The sequence below is a fragment of the Microtus oregoni genome, unplaced genomic scaffold (genome assembly GCF_018167655.1).
Source record: "Microtus oregoni isolate MIOR12 unplaced genomic scaffold, Mior012 000038F_ref0000394, whole genome shotgun sequence".
Taxonomy (NCBI): Eukaryota; Metazoa; Chordata; class Mammalia; order Rodentia; family Cricetidae; genus Microtus; species Microtus oregoni.
In genome coordinates, this window is record NW_024543097.1 from 22424313 (window position 1) to 22438507 (window position 14195).

General features: G+C 50.0%; 1 protein-coding gene across 2 annotated transcripts in view; it reads left to right on the forward strand.

Annotated features, from left to right (window-relative positions):
* LOC121433428 (serine/threonine-protein kinase 25) overlaps window positions 1-14195 on the forward strand; it is a 36595-nt gene that overhangs the window by 21462 nt on the left and 938 nt on the right. Inside the window, exons 1-11 of one of the 2 annotated variants that reach the window (XM_041631822.1) lie at window positions 1812-2014; window positions 2179-2264; window positions 7390-7620; window positions 9456-9512; window positions 10199-10307; window positions 11030-11187; window positions 11273-11458; window positions 11629-11774; window positions 12033-12147; window positions 12554-12625; window positions 13799-13935. In XM_041631822.1, coding sequence (XP_041487756.1) covers window positions 2235-2264; window positions 7390-7620; window positions 9456-9512; window positions 10199-10307; window positions 11030-11187; window positions 11273-11458; window positions 11629-11774; window positions 12033-12147; window positions 12554-12625; window positions 13799-13935 — 1241 coding nt within the window. In that variant the 5' untranslated portion in view covers window positions 1812-2014; window positions 2179-2234. Of the gene's footprint in view, window positions 1-1811; window positions 2015-2178; window positions 2265-7389; window positions 7621-9455; window positions 9513-10198; window positions 10308-11029; window positions 11188-11272; window positions 11459-11628; window positions 11775-12032; window positions 12148-12553; window positions 12626-13798; window positions 13936-14195 lie in introns of those variants that run through there. The other variant, XM_041631823.1, reaches the window with a different exon arrangement.

The window sequence follows — 14195 nt, forward strand, 5'->3', positions numbered from 1 at the left end:
TTGAAGATGAAGGTACCTGCTTAAAATCCTATCACTTGGAAGGCAGAGCCAGGATTGCTGTAAATTTGAGGCCAGCATGGGCTATGTAGTGAGTTTTAAGTCAGCCTAGGCTACAGGGTGAGATCCTGTCTTAAAAGACAAATATAAAAGCCAAGAGAGATGGCTCAACCATTAAGAATTTTTGTTGCTCTTTCAGAGAACCAGAATTTAGTCCCAGCATCCATGTCAATCAGCAGACAATCCACCTTGTAACTCCAGCTCCAGAGGATCCAACACCCTTTTCAGGACTTAATGGTTGTAACAGGTCTTTCTTTGGATGCCATTTCCTGAACACGGAGACATATTATTAATTATGAAACCTTTCCTTGGCTTAGGTTTGTTCCCAACTAGCTCTTAAAACTTAAATTAACCCGTGTATATTAATCTGAGTTCTGCTATGTGGCCTGTTACCTCTCCTTGATACTATATATCCTACTTCCTTTTTGTCTAGCTGGTGCCTTTCAAATTCTTCCCCGAGTTCCTTTCTCTCCAAGAAAGACCTGTCTATCCTCTCCTGCCTGGCTGTTCAGCTTGTTATGAAGCCAATCAGCAGGTTCCCTTGGCAGATGAGGTAAAACAGACCCATCTTCAATGTATAAATAGATTATCTTGCTCCAAAGCTACAGAGAAACCCTGTCTCAAAAAAAAAAAAAAGATTATCTTACAACAGGTGGGTAACCATTCACATGTAGCATATAGCCCAGAAATAAGTCTTTAAAAACCAGAATAGGGCTTGCCAAATGCCAGGTTTCGCTATAGGAGGGCTAGGTAGGGGACTCAAACCGTTAGGCTATTTTGAAGGCCACACCACAGATAGTTTCTTTCAGGGGCAATAAACATCTTTGCCCCCATTAGTGGGACTTAGTTCTATGGGGCCCAGTGTTTGTAGGAAGTCTACTTTATTCAGGGGATGGGGGTAACACAATGAACACCCTAATGACCATGTAGTAAAGTTTGGAGATGAAACAGAGTCAGATGCAAGGTGCTGTCTTGGATGCAAGATTTGAGAAGGCCCCAGGATGTTGCAGAGAAAGGAAATCCACCAGGGAGCAGAAACAAAACGCCTTCATCAGTGGGGAAGCTGTGGGCTTGCAGGGAGCCTCACAGGCATTGAGTCTGTAGAATGGACACGATACAGTGGCAAAAAATCCCACTAGGAGATTGTGCTGAGGCGGACACTGCAGACCTGGTCCCTCATGACGAATTCCACCTGATTTCACAGGATGAAGGGCATCTTCCAGCTTTGGGACACCTCACTAGGACCACAGACATCTTTCTAGCACCCCGTCTTGTCCTAGGGCCCTACGATTATACCTTTACAGATAGGGAAACTGAGGCATGAGAAGTATGAGCTTCAAGGCATGAGCTGTGCTGAGCGACTTCTCTAAGGTGTGTGTGCGTGCGTGTGTATACTGCGTTTAAAGCCAGAGCACCAGGCTCTGAGGGTAACGTGGGAGATGACTCTATAGTACTAGCCCTAGCCCCGAGGCTTCGTAAACAGCTTCGGGGAAAGTGAGGTGAATTGAACGGCCTGGAAAACTTCAGGGCAACTGCGCACGCGCTGTACCCGGCACACCGCGCGGCCTAACTGGTGGGTAAACCCCTGCAAGAACCCAACTCAAGGTTCCAATCCAATCCGTGGTGTGTTAGTGCCTCTCCACGGTCCGCCCCACTGCATGGCCTGCTGGGACTTGTAGTCTGACACCCCCAGGGCCGCAGCGCATCCCTGTGACTCCGCATCCTACCGCGCAGCTAGCTGGGACTTGTAGTCTCAACTTCGCGGGCCCGGGGTACCGGGCAGGCGGCGGGACTCCTAGTCCCACAGAGCCTCGCGCTCGCCACGACACCCTGCCCATAGCCGCTGCCTCCACCTCACGGGTTGGGAGGCCTGGGCGTTCCGGGAGACCGAACTGCGGTGGGAGCCGCCGTGGGGACTGCGAAGCGGGCCGGGAGTCCGGGATGGAGCCTCCCGGAGGTGGGCGCTGCCAGCGGGCCGCGCCTTGCTGTTTGGGAGGCCGGGCACGCCCTGAGGGCGGGTCGGTGGGCCCCCGGGCTCGGGACCGGAGGTCGCGGGTGGAGGGACTCCACGGAGCCCGACCCTGGGCTGCTGTTGATCCAGCGGCCTGCGGTTTCTCGCAGGTGCTTGAGGCGGACAGGCGGAGTGGCTACGACGGACCGGTCGGGTCAGCGGGGACATGGCTCACCTCAGGGGCTTCGCGCACCAGGTGAGTGTGGACGTCGGCGTGCCCTGGGTTGGCGGTTCGCGGTGGAGCGGATCTCTCCACGCCAGGCGGGAGAGGGTCGGAGGCCGTGTGCCCTGGGGAGCGTCTGCGGGTCCAGGTCACCGTGGCCTGTGCGACCCGACCGAGCCGGTGGAAGACGGAATCCACGGGGCCCCTCTGCTGTGACGGCTCCTGCTCAGAGCTGCTGTGGACAGGTGCAGGACCTGCTTAAGCCAAGCTCGGAGCGCCTCCAGAAGATGGGCTTTTCCTTCCTAGGCTAACGGGATGCAATCCCAGCACGGAACCGCACAGGCGTGGAGGATGAGGCGGCATAGGGTTCAAGGACTCGGGGATTTGCTCTCTGGACCCCTTCTCTCCCTCTCTCTTTGTTATTTCAAAGCAAACGTGACAGACAGCCGTTAGTGAAGTGGAGCGGTCTGCCCTGGTGGCTGATTTTCCTGGGTTTAGCTGTGAGATTTGTTTTTTAAGGACTCGGTTTGGTTAGATTTAGGATTGACAGTTGCCCAGCGAGGGAATCAGCTCTTGAGGACAGAGTAGCCCGCCCCCCCTCCCCCTGCATCCTTGAGAACTGGGTGTGCAGACAGGAAGCGCGTCCGTCCGCTGCTTGTGGGCAGGAACTGGAGGCAGGGCTCCTTGGAGGAAACCAAACCAGCCTGGAAGACTACTCAGCTGTTGGGTAGGGCGTTCGGCCCAGCTGTCAACAGATGGGATCCCTGGCTTGCTAACTGATGCTGAATTAAGTTAACACATTTTAAATATGTTTTTTTGACATTTTGCCTCTAATTATATAACATTCTGAGGGGAAAAATCTGCCTCTAGTTTATTTTTAAGAGGCTTAGACTTAGCTCCTGTAGGTCCCAGGATGACACATTGGAGCTGTGAACTGTGAGGGAGTAGAGGGATGCTGGCTAGGGGACCTTTCTCAAAGACAAAGCACCTTTTTGTCTTTTTAGGGGCCTGTATCCAGCCTAGACATACTTGGCTTCTGAAAGTAATAGAAACCTTTGTAGGGCTCTTTTCTCTCAACATGGCTGCCGTGGCGGCCTTTGAAACTGCCCATTTGTGTGGTAAGGATTCTGTTGTCTTACATAGCCTTGCTCCTGCCTTAGATTACCCTTTATCTGGCCAGTCCATCTCTGGAAGGACCAGATGGTTATGGGCAAGCACTGTGTGGTGGTAGTTGAGGGTGTGTGTCGGGTAGCTCCTCTTTTGGAGGGGTGGGGGGTGACACAGAGCAGGCTTGTTGGCAGATACACAAGAGGCTCCATGTATAACAGCCCTAGGAGTAAATGGAGAGTATAGTCTCAACTGCGCAGAGCCAGTTACATGGTTTGAGTGATAGTTCATAGCACATCTGTCCAGAAGAGAAATCTGAGCCACCCAGATCAGGACGCTGCCTACGGGTCCCAGTTAGGGTTGGGACTAGGGCTGCTTCAAAGATGTAAATATAATGTCAGGACCGTGCCGGGAAGGTTCCCGTCATACTGATTCTGCTAAGGCTGGCTGGGCCATATATGTAGCTATCCAAAAAGCATTGACTTTGAAGAGTGAGGTTCCCTCCTTTCTTGCTGAAAACTTAGAACTCTGGCTTTGTGGTCTGCTGTATTCTCTGAGGCAGTGATGAATGAATACATGACCCGAGGATTCCCTTCTTGGGCTGCTGTGGTGGACCCAGTTCTGACTGTAGGCTCCCCAAGGGGAGGACAATTAAGGATTCTCAGTATGGCTGGGCAGTGTGGGAGGACATTGTGTCTGTCAGGAATGGGAAAAGGGGCCCCTGAGATCAGAGGGATGGTGGCCCCTGGTCATGGTTCTACATCACCCAGGTTTTCTCAGGCTGCTTAGCAGGCACTAGATGGACCAGTGATAAGACTTTTTAGCCTCAGGTCATCAGCTAGACCTCCTGGAGTCTTGAGATGGCTCTCAAGGTGTCTCACAACTATGTACATGGTGGAGCAGTAGCAGCTGAGGAAACAGTAGGACTAAGTGGTAAGAGGAGGGTTTGAGGAAGTGTTTGTGGGGGCTCTTGGAGCGGAAACAGGCAGAAAAAGGTCTGCTCTGTGGACCTTATCCTGCACCTGGTTTTCAGGACTGGCTTTGAGCAGACAGGAGGTGGCAGAAGACTGAGGTACTTTTGTACCGATCTCTTACACCTTTATTGGTGGTCTACACACTGGGGAGTGTGCTGAGAGTGCGTGGCTCAGAGGGTTTAGTTCTCATCCGGCTTGGGTCCAGTGCCAGTCTTGGAACAGCCAAGGTGTCTGATTTATCAGCCACACTGGAGGAGTTTTTCTTGGCTTTTCACTTGAAAAGCTAAGAGCTTGGGGGGCAAACACTACTCCCTGGCCTGTGTAGCCTAAGGTATCTCAGGCAGTGCTCTGCTTCCTCTGTCTGGTCAAATCTCAGTGTGGCCTTTCAGGATTTCAGGCAGCAGATCTGCTCCAAGCATTGACTGCCGCTCAGTGAGAACGGGTCTCAGGGTTTGGCTGCCAGTTCTGATGAGGCTGCGAGAGGGGTCACTTTGGATGGATTGGTCTCCCTTTTCATTTTCTTTAAAAAACAAAACAAAGATTACATTTATTTATGAATGGGTAGGTATGTATGTACCACAGTGTAAATATTAGAAGACCACTTATGGGCATTGGTTCTCTCCTACTATGTGGGTCCAGGGGATCAAACCCAGGTTGTCAGGTTTGGTGACAAGTGCTTTTTTACCTAGTGAGCCATCTTCTGGTCCTGTCCTTGTCTTTTCCTTCCTCCTTCTTCCTTTTTTTTTTTTTAAATAGGTCTATTTACTTTTATGTGTGTTTGTGAGTACATGCATGTATGTATGTACACCACATGTGGGCAGTGCTTGAGATCATCTGGGTTGTTGGGAACCAAACCCGAGTGCTCTTAACTCTGAGCCATCTCTCTAGCCACAGTAGGGTACATATGGAAACCACAGCTAGTCTACTCAAAGTGCTTGCTCTGGGCACTGCATGGCGCTGTGTTACAACTCAGGCCTCTCAGAGGCAGCTTTGCTGGGAGGGATCAGGCGACACTGCCCTTGTTCCTGGAGCTCTTCTCCGCACTTCTCTCTGCTTGGCTTGTAAATGGGCTGAGGAGTGTGGTTCTCTGTGTCTCTACCTTACTTCTTTTATGCTTAAAAACTTTAGGAATGTAGCTAGTTGGAAAGTTCAGATTGAAATATCTCTGGAAAGTCTCAAATGGGGTTTAGTCAGGTCTCTGAAACCGGTTGCCTTGCTTGGAGAGAAGAGGCTGGGGCAATTAGGCCTCAGGGAGGCAGCATGTCATTCTTAGAGAACAGGCTCCTTAGGAACATGGTAAACACCTAGGACAAGCTGTTCCCTAAACACAGAGGGATTTGAGCATCAGTACTTAACACAGTTGTAAATAAATGTGGTTTGCCTTTTTGTGTCTTGCTCCCTGCACCCACCACCCCATGCGGGACCAGGGGCTGAACTCCAGGTCTTGGTTATGCTAAGCAAATGCTCTGCCACCGAGTTATTTCCCTAGTCCTATTAAAAAAAACAAAACAAAACAAAACAAAACAAAACAACAACAACAAAACTATACCTCCCCATGTGTTGACCATGGCACGTATGGGTCACCAGACAGCTTTTGGGAGTCAGTTCTCTTCTTCCACCATGTGGGTCTAGGGAATCAAACTCAGTCTCGGTGGCAAGTGCCTTTACCAGATAAACCATCTCACCAGTCATATTTGGTTCCTTTTAATGGACATCCTTTTTGGGGAGCATTTCCTAATGGAGGTGAAACCTCGCAGGGTTGAAAAACTGGATGAGGTTCAGTATTCCCATTCCTAGGTCTTGGGCCTGCTAGTTAGTGGTATGGAGAGCATGTTCTTTTCCAGAGTCTGCCAGATATCACAGGCAGGGGACGCTCACTGATGGCCCTGGGAGAAGCTCTTCTGCTTCTGTCCTTTTCTGTGCAGCCCAGGAATGTCTCTGTTCCTGGAGGCAGCCCTGGTTCAAATGCTGTAGTGTGGTTTGGACAGAGGACATACCTTTGCATCCTGGTTCTTCACTTGTAGTGTATTGGTATTTAAACCAGGTATCTTCAACACTGTTGGTTCAGCAACGATAAGTTCTTTTTCATTAACTCTAAGAGCCATCAAAGGCACTTTCTGTGTTTAGTATCTAGAATCAAGCATCTGAGAAAGTGTTCAACTCAGTGCTAGTCTGGGGGTGTAGCTTGCTAGAGGACTGATTTGGAAGTAGATCAGTACTTTAATGGGTGTAGCTTTTTGAAGTGTGGAAAACATGTTAGCTTGTGCTAAATTTTAATCTCTCTCTAGTTTTGTTTTTTTTTTTTGGTTTTTTTTTTTTTTTCTTTTTTTGAGACAGGGTTTCTCTGTGTACCCCTAGCTCCCTAGCTGTCCTGGAACTAGCTCTGTAGACGATGCTGGCCTCGAACTTGGAGATCCACTTGCCTCTGCCTCCTAAGTGCTGGGACTAAAGGTGTGCACCATCATGCACAGCTAAATTTTATTTTTAAATTATGGGGGTGGTATGCACATGTGCGTGCAGGTATTCTCCAAGGCCAGAGACCTCAGATCCCCCTGGAGCTGGAGTTGTAGGCGGTTTTGAGAATTGAGTTCCAATCTTCTGCAAAAGCAGTATGTGCGCTCTTAACCACCAAGCCATCTTTCCAGACTCCAGCACACATTACTTTTAACTGTTTTTCTTTTTAGAACAGTTTTAGATTTATAGTAAAATGGGTTTTAAAATACTCTGTTACACACACATATATGTTCCTGCCTGTCATTTCTGTTAGTCTGGGCCCAGCTCACTGTAGACAACCGATGAGGGCACTTTGAGATGTGGCATTAACTAAGGCTTATAGTCTACATTTGAGTTACTCTATCCAATCCATTGAACAAAGTGATTCTTGCAGAGTGGAGAGTTTAGTTTTTCTGAATAAGGGTTCAGAAAAAAGCTGGAAAAGAATTGAGGTGAGTTCCCTTCCCTTTAGCTCCTTGCAGTGGCCATGCCCTCAGTCAGCAGAGCAGCCCCCTTCTAGTACTTCTTCTGGTGGGTGTTGTCCGTGCTCTGTCTCAACATTCTGTCCTTGTTGACTTCAATAGCACTCTCGTGTGGACCCAGAGGAACTCTTCACCAAGCTTGACCGCATTGGCAAGGGCTCGTTTGGGGAGGTGTACAAGGGCATCGACAACCACACCAAGGAGGTGGTGGCCATCAAAATCATTGACCTGGAAGAGGCAGAGGATGAGATCGAGGACATCCAACAAGAGATCACTGTGCTCAGCCAGTGTGATAGTCCTTACATCACCCGCTACTTCGGCTCCTACCTGAAGGTATCTGCAAAGTGGAGGGGCATCTGTAGTGGCTGGGGGTGGAGCACTCTGAAGATTCTGTGCCATGTTTTCTCCTTTGTTTCCAGAGGGATTAATTTGTACCCAAGGGTAGAGGAGAGCAGAGAAAGGCACTGCTGGGCACATGGAAATTCCTCTGGAAGGGCAAAGAGGGCCCCCCACCCCCACCCCATAACTGAGAGTCACAAAAAAAGTCTGTTCTCTTGAGAAGTGCCAATTTGCAAGGGTCAGTTGGCAACCCAGCTGTCTTCTTATCTGTGGGTTCTGTTAGGTACAGTCTTAGGGGCCCCTGCTGGCAGTACTTTGGGCACTTGGGCTGTTGAAGTAGACTTAGCTACTGCTCTGAGCACTTGGTCTGTCCATCAGGTGCCTCTACCAGAGGTATGGTAGCTGGGTGGTCAGTGAGACCTTTTCTGCTGCCCTTCACCCTGGACGTTGTCTATTTCGACCCGGCTTGATGGGGGAGTGTCATATATCAATCTGTTGATTTCATTGGTTAAGCAATAAAGAAACTGCTAGGCCCATTTGATAGGCCCACCCTTAGGTGGGTGGAGTAAACAGAACGGAAGGCTGGGAGAAAGAAGCTGAGTCAGGGAGTCACCATGATTCTCCCACTCCAGGCAGATGCAGGTTAAGATCATTCCTGGTAAGCTAGCTCGTGGGCTACAGCAGATTATTAGAAATGGGCTAGTCCAGGTGCGAGAGCTAGCCTAGAAGAGGCTAGATAGAAATGGGCCAAGCGGTGTTTAAAAGAATACAGTTTCCGTGTAATTATTTTGGGTAAAGCTAGCTGTGGGGGCGGCCGGGTGCCGGGGACGCAGCCCGCCGCTCTTATTACTACAACACCAGCTGGCCTCAAACTCACAAGAGATTGGCCTGTCTCTAAGTGCTGAATTAAAGTGTCTGCCACCACTTCTAGCCCTCTATTTTTTTTGTTGTTGTTGTTTGTTTGGGTTTTAGTGTATAAGTGTCTTTTTGTTGTTGTTTTTGTTTTGAAGCAGGGTCTATGTAGTTCTGTGTCTCATTGTGCAGACCAGGCTGGCCTTAAACTCACACATACCCTCCTGCTGCTTCCTCTCTAGTGCTGGGATTAAAGGCATACACCACCATGATTGACTTGGACCTCCTTTGAAAAATATTAATTTTTTATTATTACTTTTACCTATATGTGCCAGGTGGGGGTATGTGCACATGAGTGTGCGTGTGCGCCTGAGGAGGCCAGAAGAGGGTATTGGATCCACCTGGAACTGGAGTTAAAGCCCTTTGTGAGCCATATGATGCTGGTGTTGGGAATTAAACTTGGGTCTTCTGGGAGAGCATCAAGTGCTCTTACCTGCCAAGACATCTCTCTATCCCTTCTTTCCCTTTAAAAAAAAAAAAAACAAGGTCTTAAGCCAGGCGGTGGTGGCACACATCTTTAATCCCAGCATTTGGGAGGCAGGCAGACAAATCTCTTTGTGTTTGAGGCCAACCTGGTCTACAGAGTGAGTTCCAGGATGCTCCAAAGCTACAAAGAGAAACCCTGTCTTGAGCCCCTTTCCCCCCAAAAAAACACACAAGGTTTTGTAGCCTCGTCTGACCTTGAACTTTAGCTCCTCTCAAGTGTTGGGATTATAAGCATTTACTACCTTGCCTGGCTAGAACCCTTTCCTATTTGGGTTCCTGGTAGGAACTAGCTGGTGTAGTTGCTGACATAGTAGCCTGAGCCCCTAGCTGACATCTTTTGGTGGAGGTAGAGGGGTTGGCCTGTGGACTCCACTCTTGGGTTTGCCTCCTTCATTGGCTGCCCAGGCACTGATATGTTTCTTTGCTCCCAGAGCACCAAGCTGTGGATTATCATGGAGTACCTGGGTGGTGGCTCTGCACTGGACCTGGTAAGATCAAGCTCAAGCAATGAGCAGCTTGCTGTGGGGGTTGTGGTGTCTTCCAGTGCCCCAGGGGCCACTGCTCTGCAAACTCTTAGGCTTGTGGGCTTTCTCAGGCCACCTGTTTACTGACTTAGTGCTTTAGATGTTAATCAGGAATTGTCAATTCCCAAAACAAATTACTGGTTATCTTGCCCTGATTGATGGTGAAAGAGGTCTTGGGCCTCTACTGGCCTGGGGGCATAGGCACGGTTAGAACCCCCAAATAAATAAGAGGGTCAAGGTCATGGTTAAGAACCTACTCTCATCTTTATAATCACAGAAAAGATAAAAATAGCTTGTTTGATTTTATTTTTTTTAGTTTTTTAAGACAGGGTTTCAGCCAGGTTTAACAGCCTTGGCTGTCCTGGAACTCACTCTGTAGACCTGGCTGGTCTTCAATATCTGCCTGCCTCTGCCTCCCAAGTGCTGGAATTAAAGGTGTGCACCACCACGTAGCCTCTGGAAAAAGCCTGCCCCCCCCCCCCCACTTCTCCTTCCCTCACTATCCTTGACATCTGAAACTTTCAGAGTGAAGGAACACAAAAGTCTTGTGCAAGGACTCAGAAATTGGTGGGTGGTGGAGCTCCAGAGCTGAGGTGGTGTGGGTGTCGTAGCTACAACCGAGGTTCTTCTTCCCTGATGTCTTTCTTCAGCTAAAACCTGGTCCACTGGAGGAAACCTATATTGCCACCATTTTACGGGAGATTCTGAAGGGCTTGGATTATCTGCACTCAGAGCGCAAGATCCACAGAGATATCAAAGGTCCCGCGGGGTGGGCATGGCTGCAGTTCTGCTCATGACCTAGAAAGAGATGGGCATGTAGAACCAGTAGATTGTGGTACCTGAGGGCATGGGATGTGGGGAGCCCTTCTACCACCTGGGAACTGGGGTGTATGTTTTTACCCCCCTTTTAAATGGCCACACTGAGGATGGAAGCTAGGGGATTGTGCACGCTCAGCAAACATTCTGCTGCTGAGCTACTTCCCAAGCCTTGGAAAACCTTCCTAGTCTCAGTCTTCACATATGTGAAGGAAACCAGTTGTGTACCTAGTACATGGCAAAAGCCTTCACTCAGCATCAGGTGTGGTCCAGTCCTGATGAGGACTCACAAAGCTGGGCCAGCCCACCACCTGTAGACAGAGTGATGGAGTTCCTGACTAGCCCATGTCAGCTGTACCCTTTGGTTAAGGTCACTATGATTAGATGTGATGTGGATGTCACCTTTGTTGGGGTTTGTCAGAAAAGGCAAACAGGGAAGCCCTGGAGCAAAGATAGGACTACTCCTGTAGGTCCCCCAGCTTGCCTGCTTCTGTCAGCAGTGGCCCGCTGGCCCACAGTGGCAAGAAAAACCGAGGTCCCAAGACATCCCTGCTGCTATCCCCAGGGGCCAGGGATCCCATGACTCATCAAGGAGTTGCATGCAGGGCTACTTGGGGCGGGCTCTTGGAGCCAAGGATGATGCCCACCTGTCCTGTATTGAGCAGCTGCCAACGTGCTGCTCTCGGAGCAGGGTGATGTGAAGCTGGCAGACTTCGGTGTGGCTGGGCAGCTCACAGACACACAAATCAAGAGGAACACATTTGTGGGTACTCCCTTCTGGATGGCACCTGAGGTTATCAAGCAGTCTGCTTATGACTTTAAGGTGAGTTCTGGGTGGGAGGTGGGAGTACACTGCCACCAACCCAAAATGTTACATGCAGCAACTGTCCTGTGTGATACCTGTCTAGGCTGACATCTGGTCCTTGGGCATCACAGCCATCGAGCTGGCCAAGGGGGAGCCGCCAAACTCTGACCTTCACCCTATGCGAGTCCTGTTCTTGATTCCCAAGAATAACCCACCCACGTTGGAGGGCCATCACAGTAAACCCTTCAAGGAGTTTGTAGAGGCCTGCCTCAATAAGGACCCACGATTCGTAAGGCTTATCTCCACTCCCCCCTCCCCCAGGCAGCTGAGGGTCTTGGGGAATTTATGAAGGGAGGATGCTTATTTGGGGTAAGACAGGGCCCACCCTTCATATCCCTACCTGCCCTGCCTTGTGTCCACTGTGAGGGTGGAACTCAGCTCTGACTGTCTTCCTGGCAGCGACCCACTGCCAAGGAGCTCCTGAAGCACAAATTCATCACACGCTACACCAAGAAGACCTCTTTTCTCACTGAACTCATTGACCGCTACAAGCGCTGGAAGTCTGAGGGGCATGGCGAGGAGTCCAGTTCTGAGGATTCTGACATGTAGGGCCTTTTGTTGTTGTTCTAAAGGGCTCCCTGGGTGCTTTGATGCCAGCGGAGGTCTCCTCCAGAGGCAGGCTTAGAGTTAGTTGCTAGGGTGGGGACTGATATTGGGCAGGGAACTTTCATGCTGAAGAATAGGGTCTTTTAACTGGGGCAGCCTAGGCCAAGAGGCTACCTCAGAGAAATAAGATGTAATTGGTACGATGGTTACTTTCAGCCCTGTCTCCATCAGCTCTTCTGATTCTTTATCCTCTTTAGTGATGGCGAGGCTGAGGATGGGGAGCAAGGTCCCATCTGGACGTTTCCCCCAACCATCCGGCCAAGTCCACATAGCAAGCTGCACAAGGGGACTGCCCTGCACAGCTCACAGAAGGTCTGTTCATACCCTGGGCCAGAGCACGGTCCATATGTACCAGTCCTGCCTCAACTTCCTGGGGAAAGCAGATAGGGACTGCATGCAGTCTGGGTACCAGGCTTTGAGGAGGTCAGCTCCAAAGTGCTCTTGACCTAGGGCTATTTTAAACACTCATCTGGGGTCTGGGAAGGACAGTGTAGAACATGTGGTTCCTAAGCTTAGAGTGGTATTGAGCTAACTAGGACTCATGCTGAAACCTGGGTCTTCTGTGCTTAGGTGTGGGCCTGATGAGAACTGATGGCTTGTAGTTTGGGAGTTGACCCCTGGTGTATATACTGTCAGTTTAAGCCAGAGATTGAGGAGACAGGGAAGGGAGCCTCTCTTATCTCCTCCATGTACCCAATGCCTTGCTTTCTCATTGCAGTCTGCTGAACCTATCAAGAGACAGCCAAGGTCCCAGTGCTTGTCTACGCTAGTTCGGCCTGTCTTTGGAGAGGTGAGAGTTGGGGTGAGCCTGAGGTCATGTGGGGTAGTAGCTTTGTTCATTATGAGTGCTCCCTGCAGAGCCATGGAGTGGTGTTCTAGTGTGCCCTGTTCCCAGGCTTTATCCATTTGATTTCTGGGTCTGTTGCAGCTAGTTATGCGCAGGCTTGTGGGTCTAGTTTCTTAGCTGGAAGGACCATAAACCACCAGGAAGAACTGACCTGGCCAGAGTCCTTTTGTGTTCCCAGACCTGCTAAGGTTGTCTGGCATTACAGTACTACTGTGTTTTTCAGTGTGCAACTACCACATGGTTCTTCTGTGGAGGAAGACAAAGAATTGTTGATGTTGGGTCAGTCCTAGGCCAGGGAGGTGATTCCTTGGTGGCCACTTGACCTTATGTCACTGGTACCTGCTGAGAGAAGTCAAAGCCATCATCAGAAATACAGTGCAGCAAGCTGGGTGTGGTGGCACACACCTTTATTCCCAGACAGAGGCAAGTGGATCTTTGAGTTTGAGGCCAGCCTAGTCTACAAAGCAAATTTCCAGGACAGCTAGGGCTATTAAACAGAGAAACCATCTCAAAAAAAAAACCAAACGAACAAAAACACACAGTGCAGCCAGGAATGAGTGCTCACACATGAATGTGAAGGTCAGGCAGTAGGTGTAGGCCTATCTTCCCACCCCTGTGGGTAACAACAGCACCTGGAGCCATGGAGCCCAGGGAGGGAGTGCAGGATGTAGGTGAATAGAAATAGCCATCTCCCTGAGGACAGTGGGTAGAGTAGGATTTGGCAGTGACCCTAGCCAGAGTAGGAAACAGCCACTTAGGGCTGTTATGGGCAACATGCAGTGTTGCCCAGGGCCAAGAAAGGACTCCTTAAGTAAAAGTACTGTCAGGAAAGGAGGTCCCGAAAGTGGTTATCAACGCTCTGTAGTCTGATCTGGGATGTAGTGTGCTCTGGGTTACTGTACTAATTTCTGAGTTAGACTGGATCTACCTAATTTGACTTCCTGACCTTCATCCTGTGAGAAGCCATTTGTTGTGACCTTTTGAGAACCCTAGTCAGGGAGAGGAGGGCCACAGAGCCCCCTCAGCAGGGCCATACAAAGTGCTGCCTTGCTTTCTGTAGGTCCAAATGTGGGTCTCAGGTCAAATGCAGTCAAACGGTCCATGTTCTCTCTACAGCTCAAAGAGAAGCACAAGCAGAGCGGTGGGAGCGTGGGTGCCCTGGAGGAGCTAGAGAACGCCTTCAGCCTGGCTGAGGAGTCCTGTCCTGGCATCTCAGACAAGCTGATGGTGCACCTGGTGGAACGTGTACAGAGGTGAGCACAGTGCCCTGACCTGGTAGGAATCTCCATGGGGGAACTGAACACAAAACATTCTTGGGAGCAGCTGGTTTGGTCCTCCTTTTTTATGGTTAGCATACTCTCTCATTTGTGCCTTTGGAGTTAAGAGAGGGAGAGGCAAGTGGGCCGCTTGTGGCTTTGAACCACATTAAGGTTAGACCTCAGTCTCAGGCATTGTCTGGACAGAGTTGCACAGAATGGGTCCTGACCTTTCTACTTGGTGGCTTCCTAGAGTT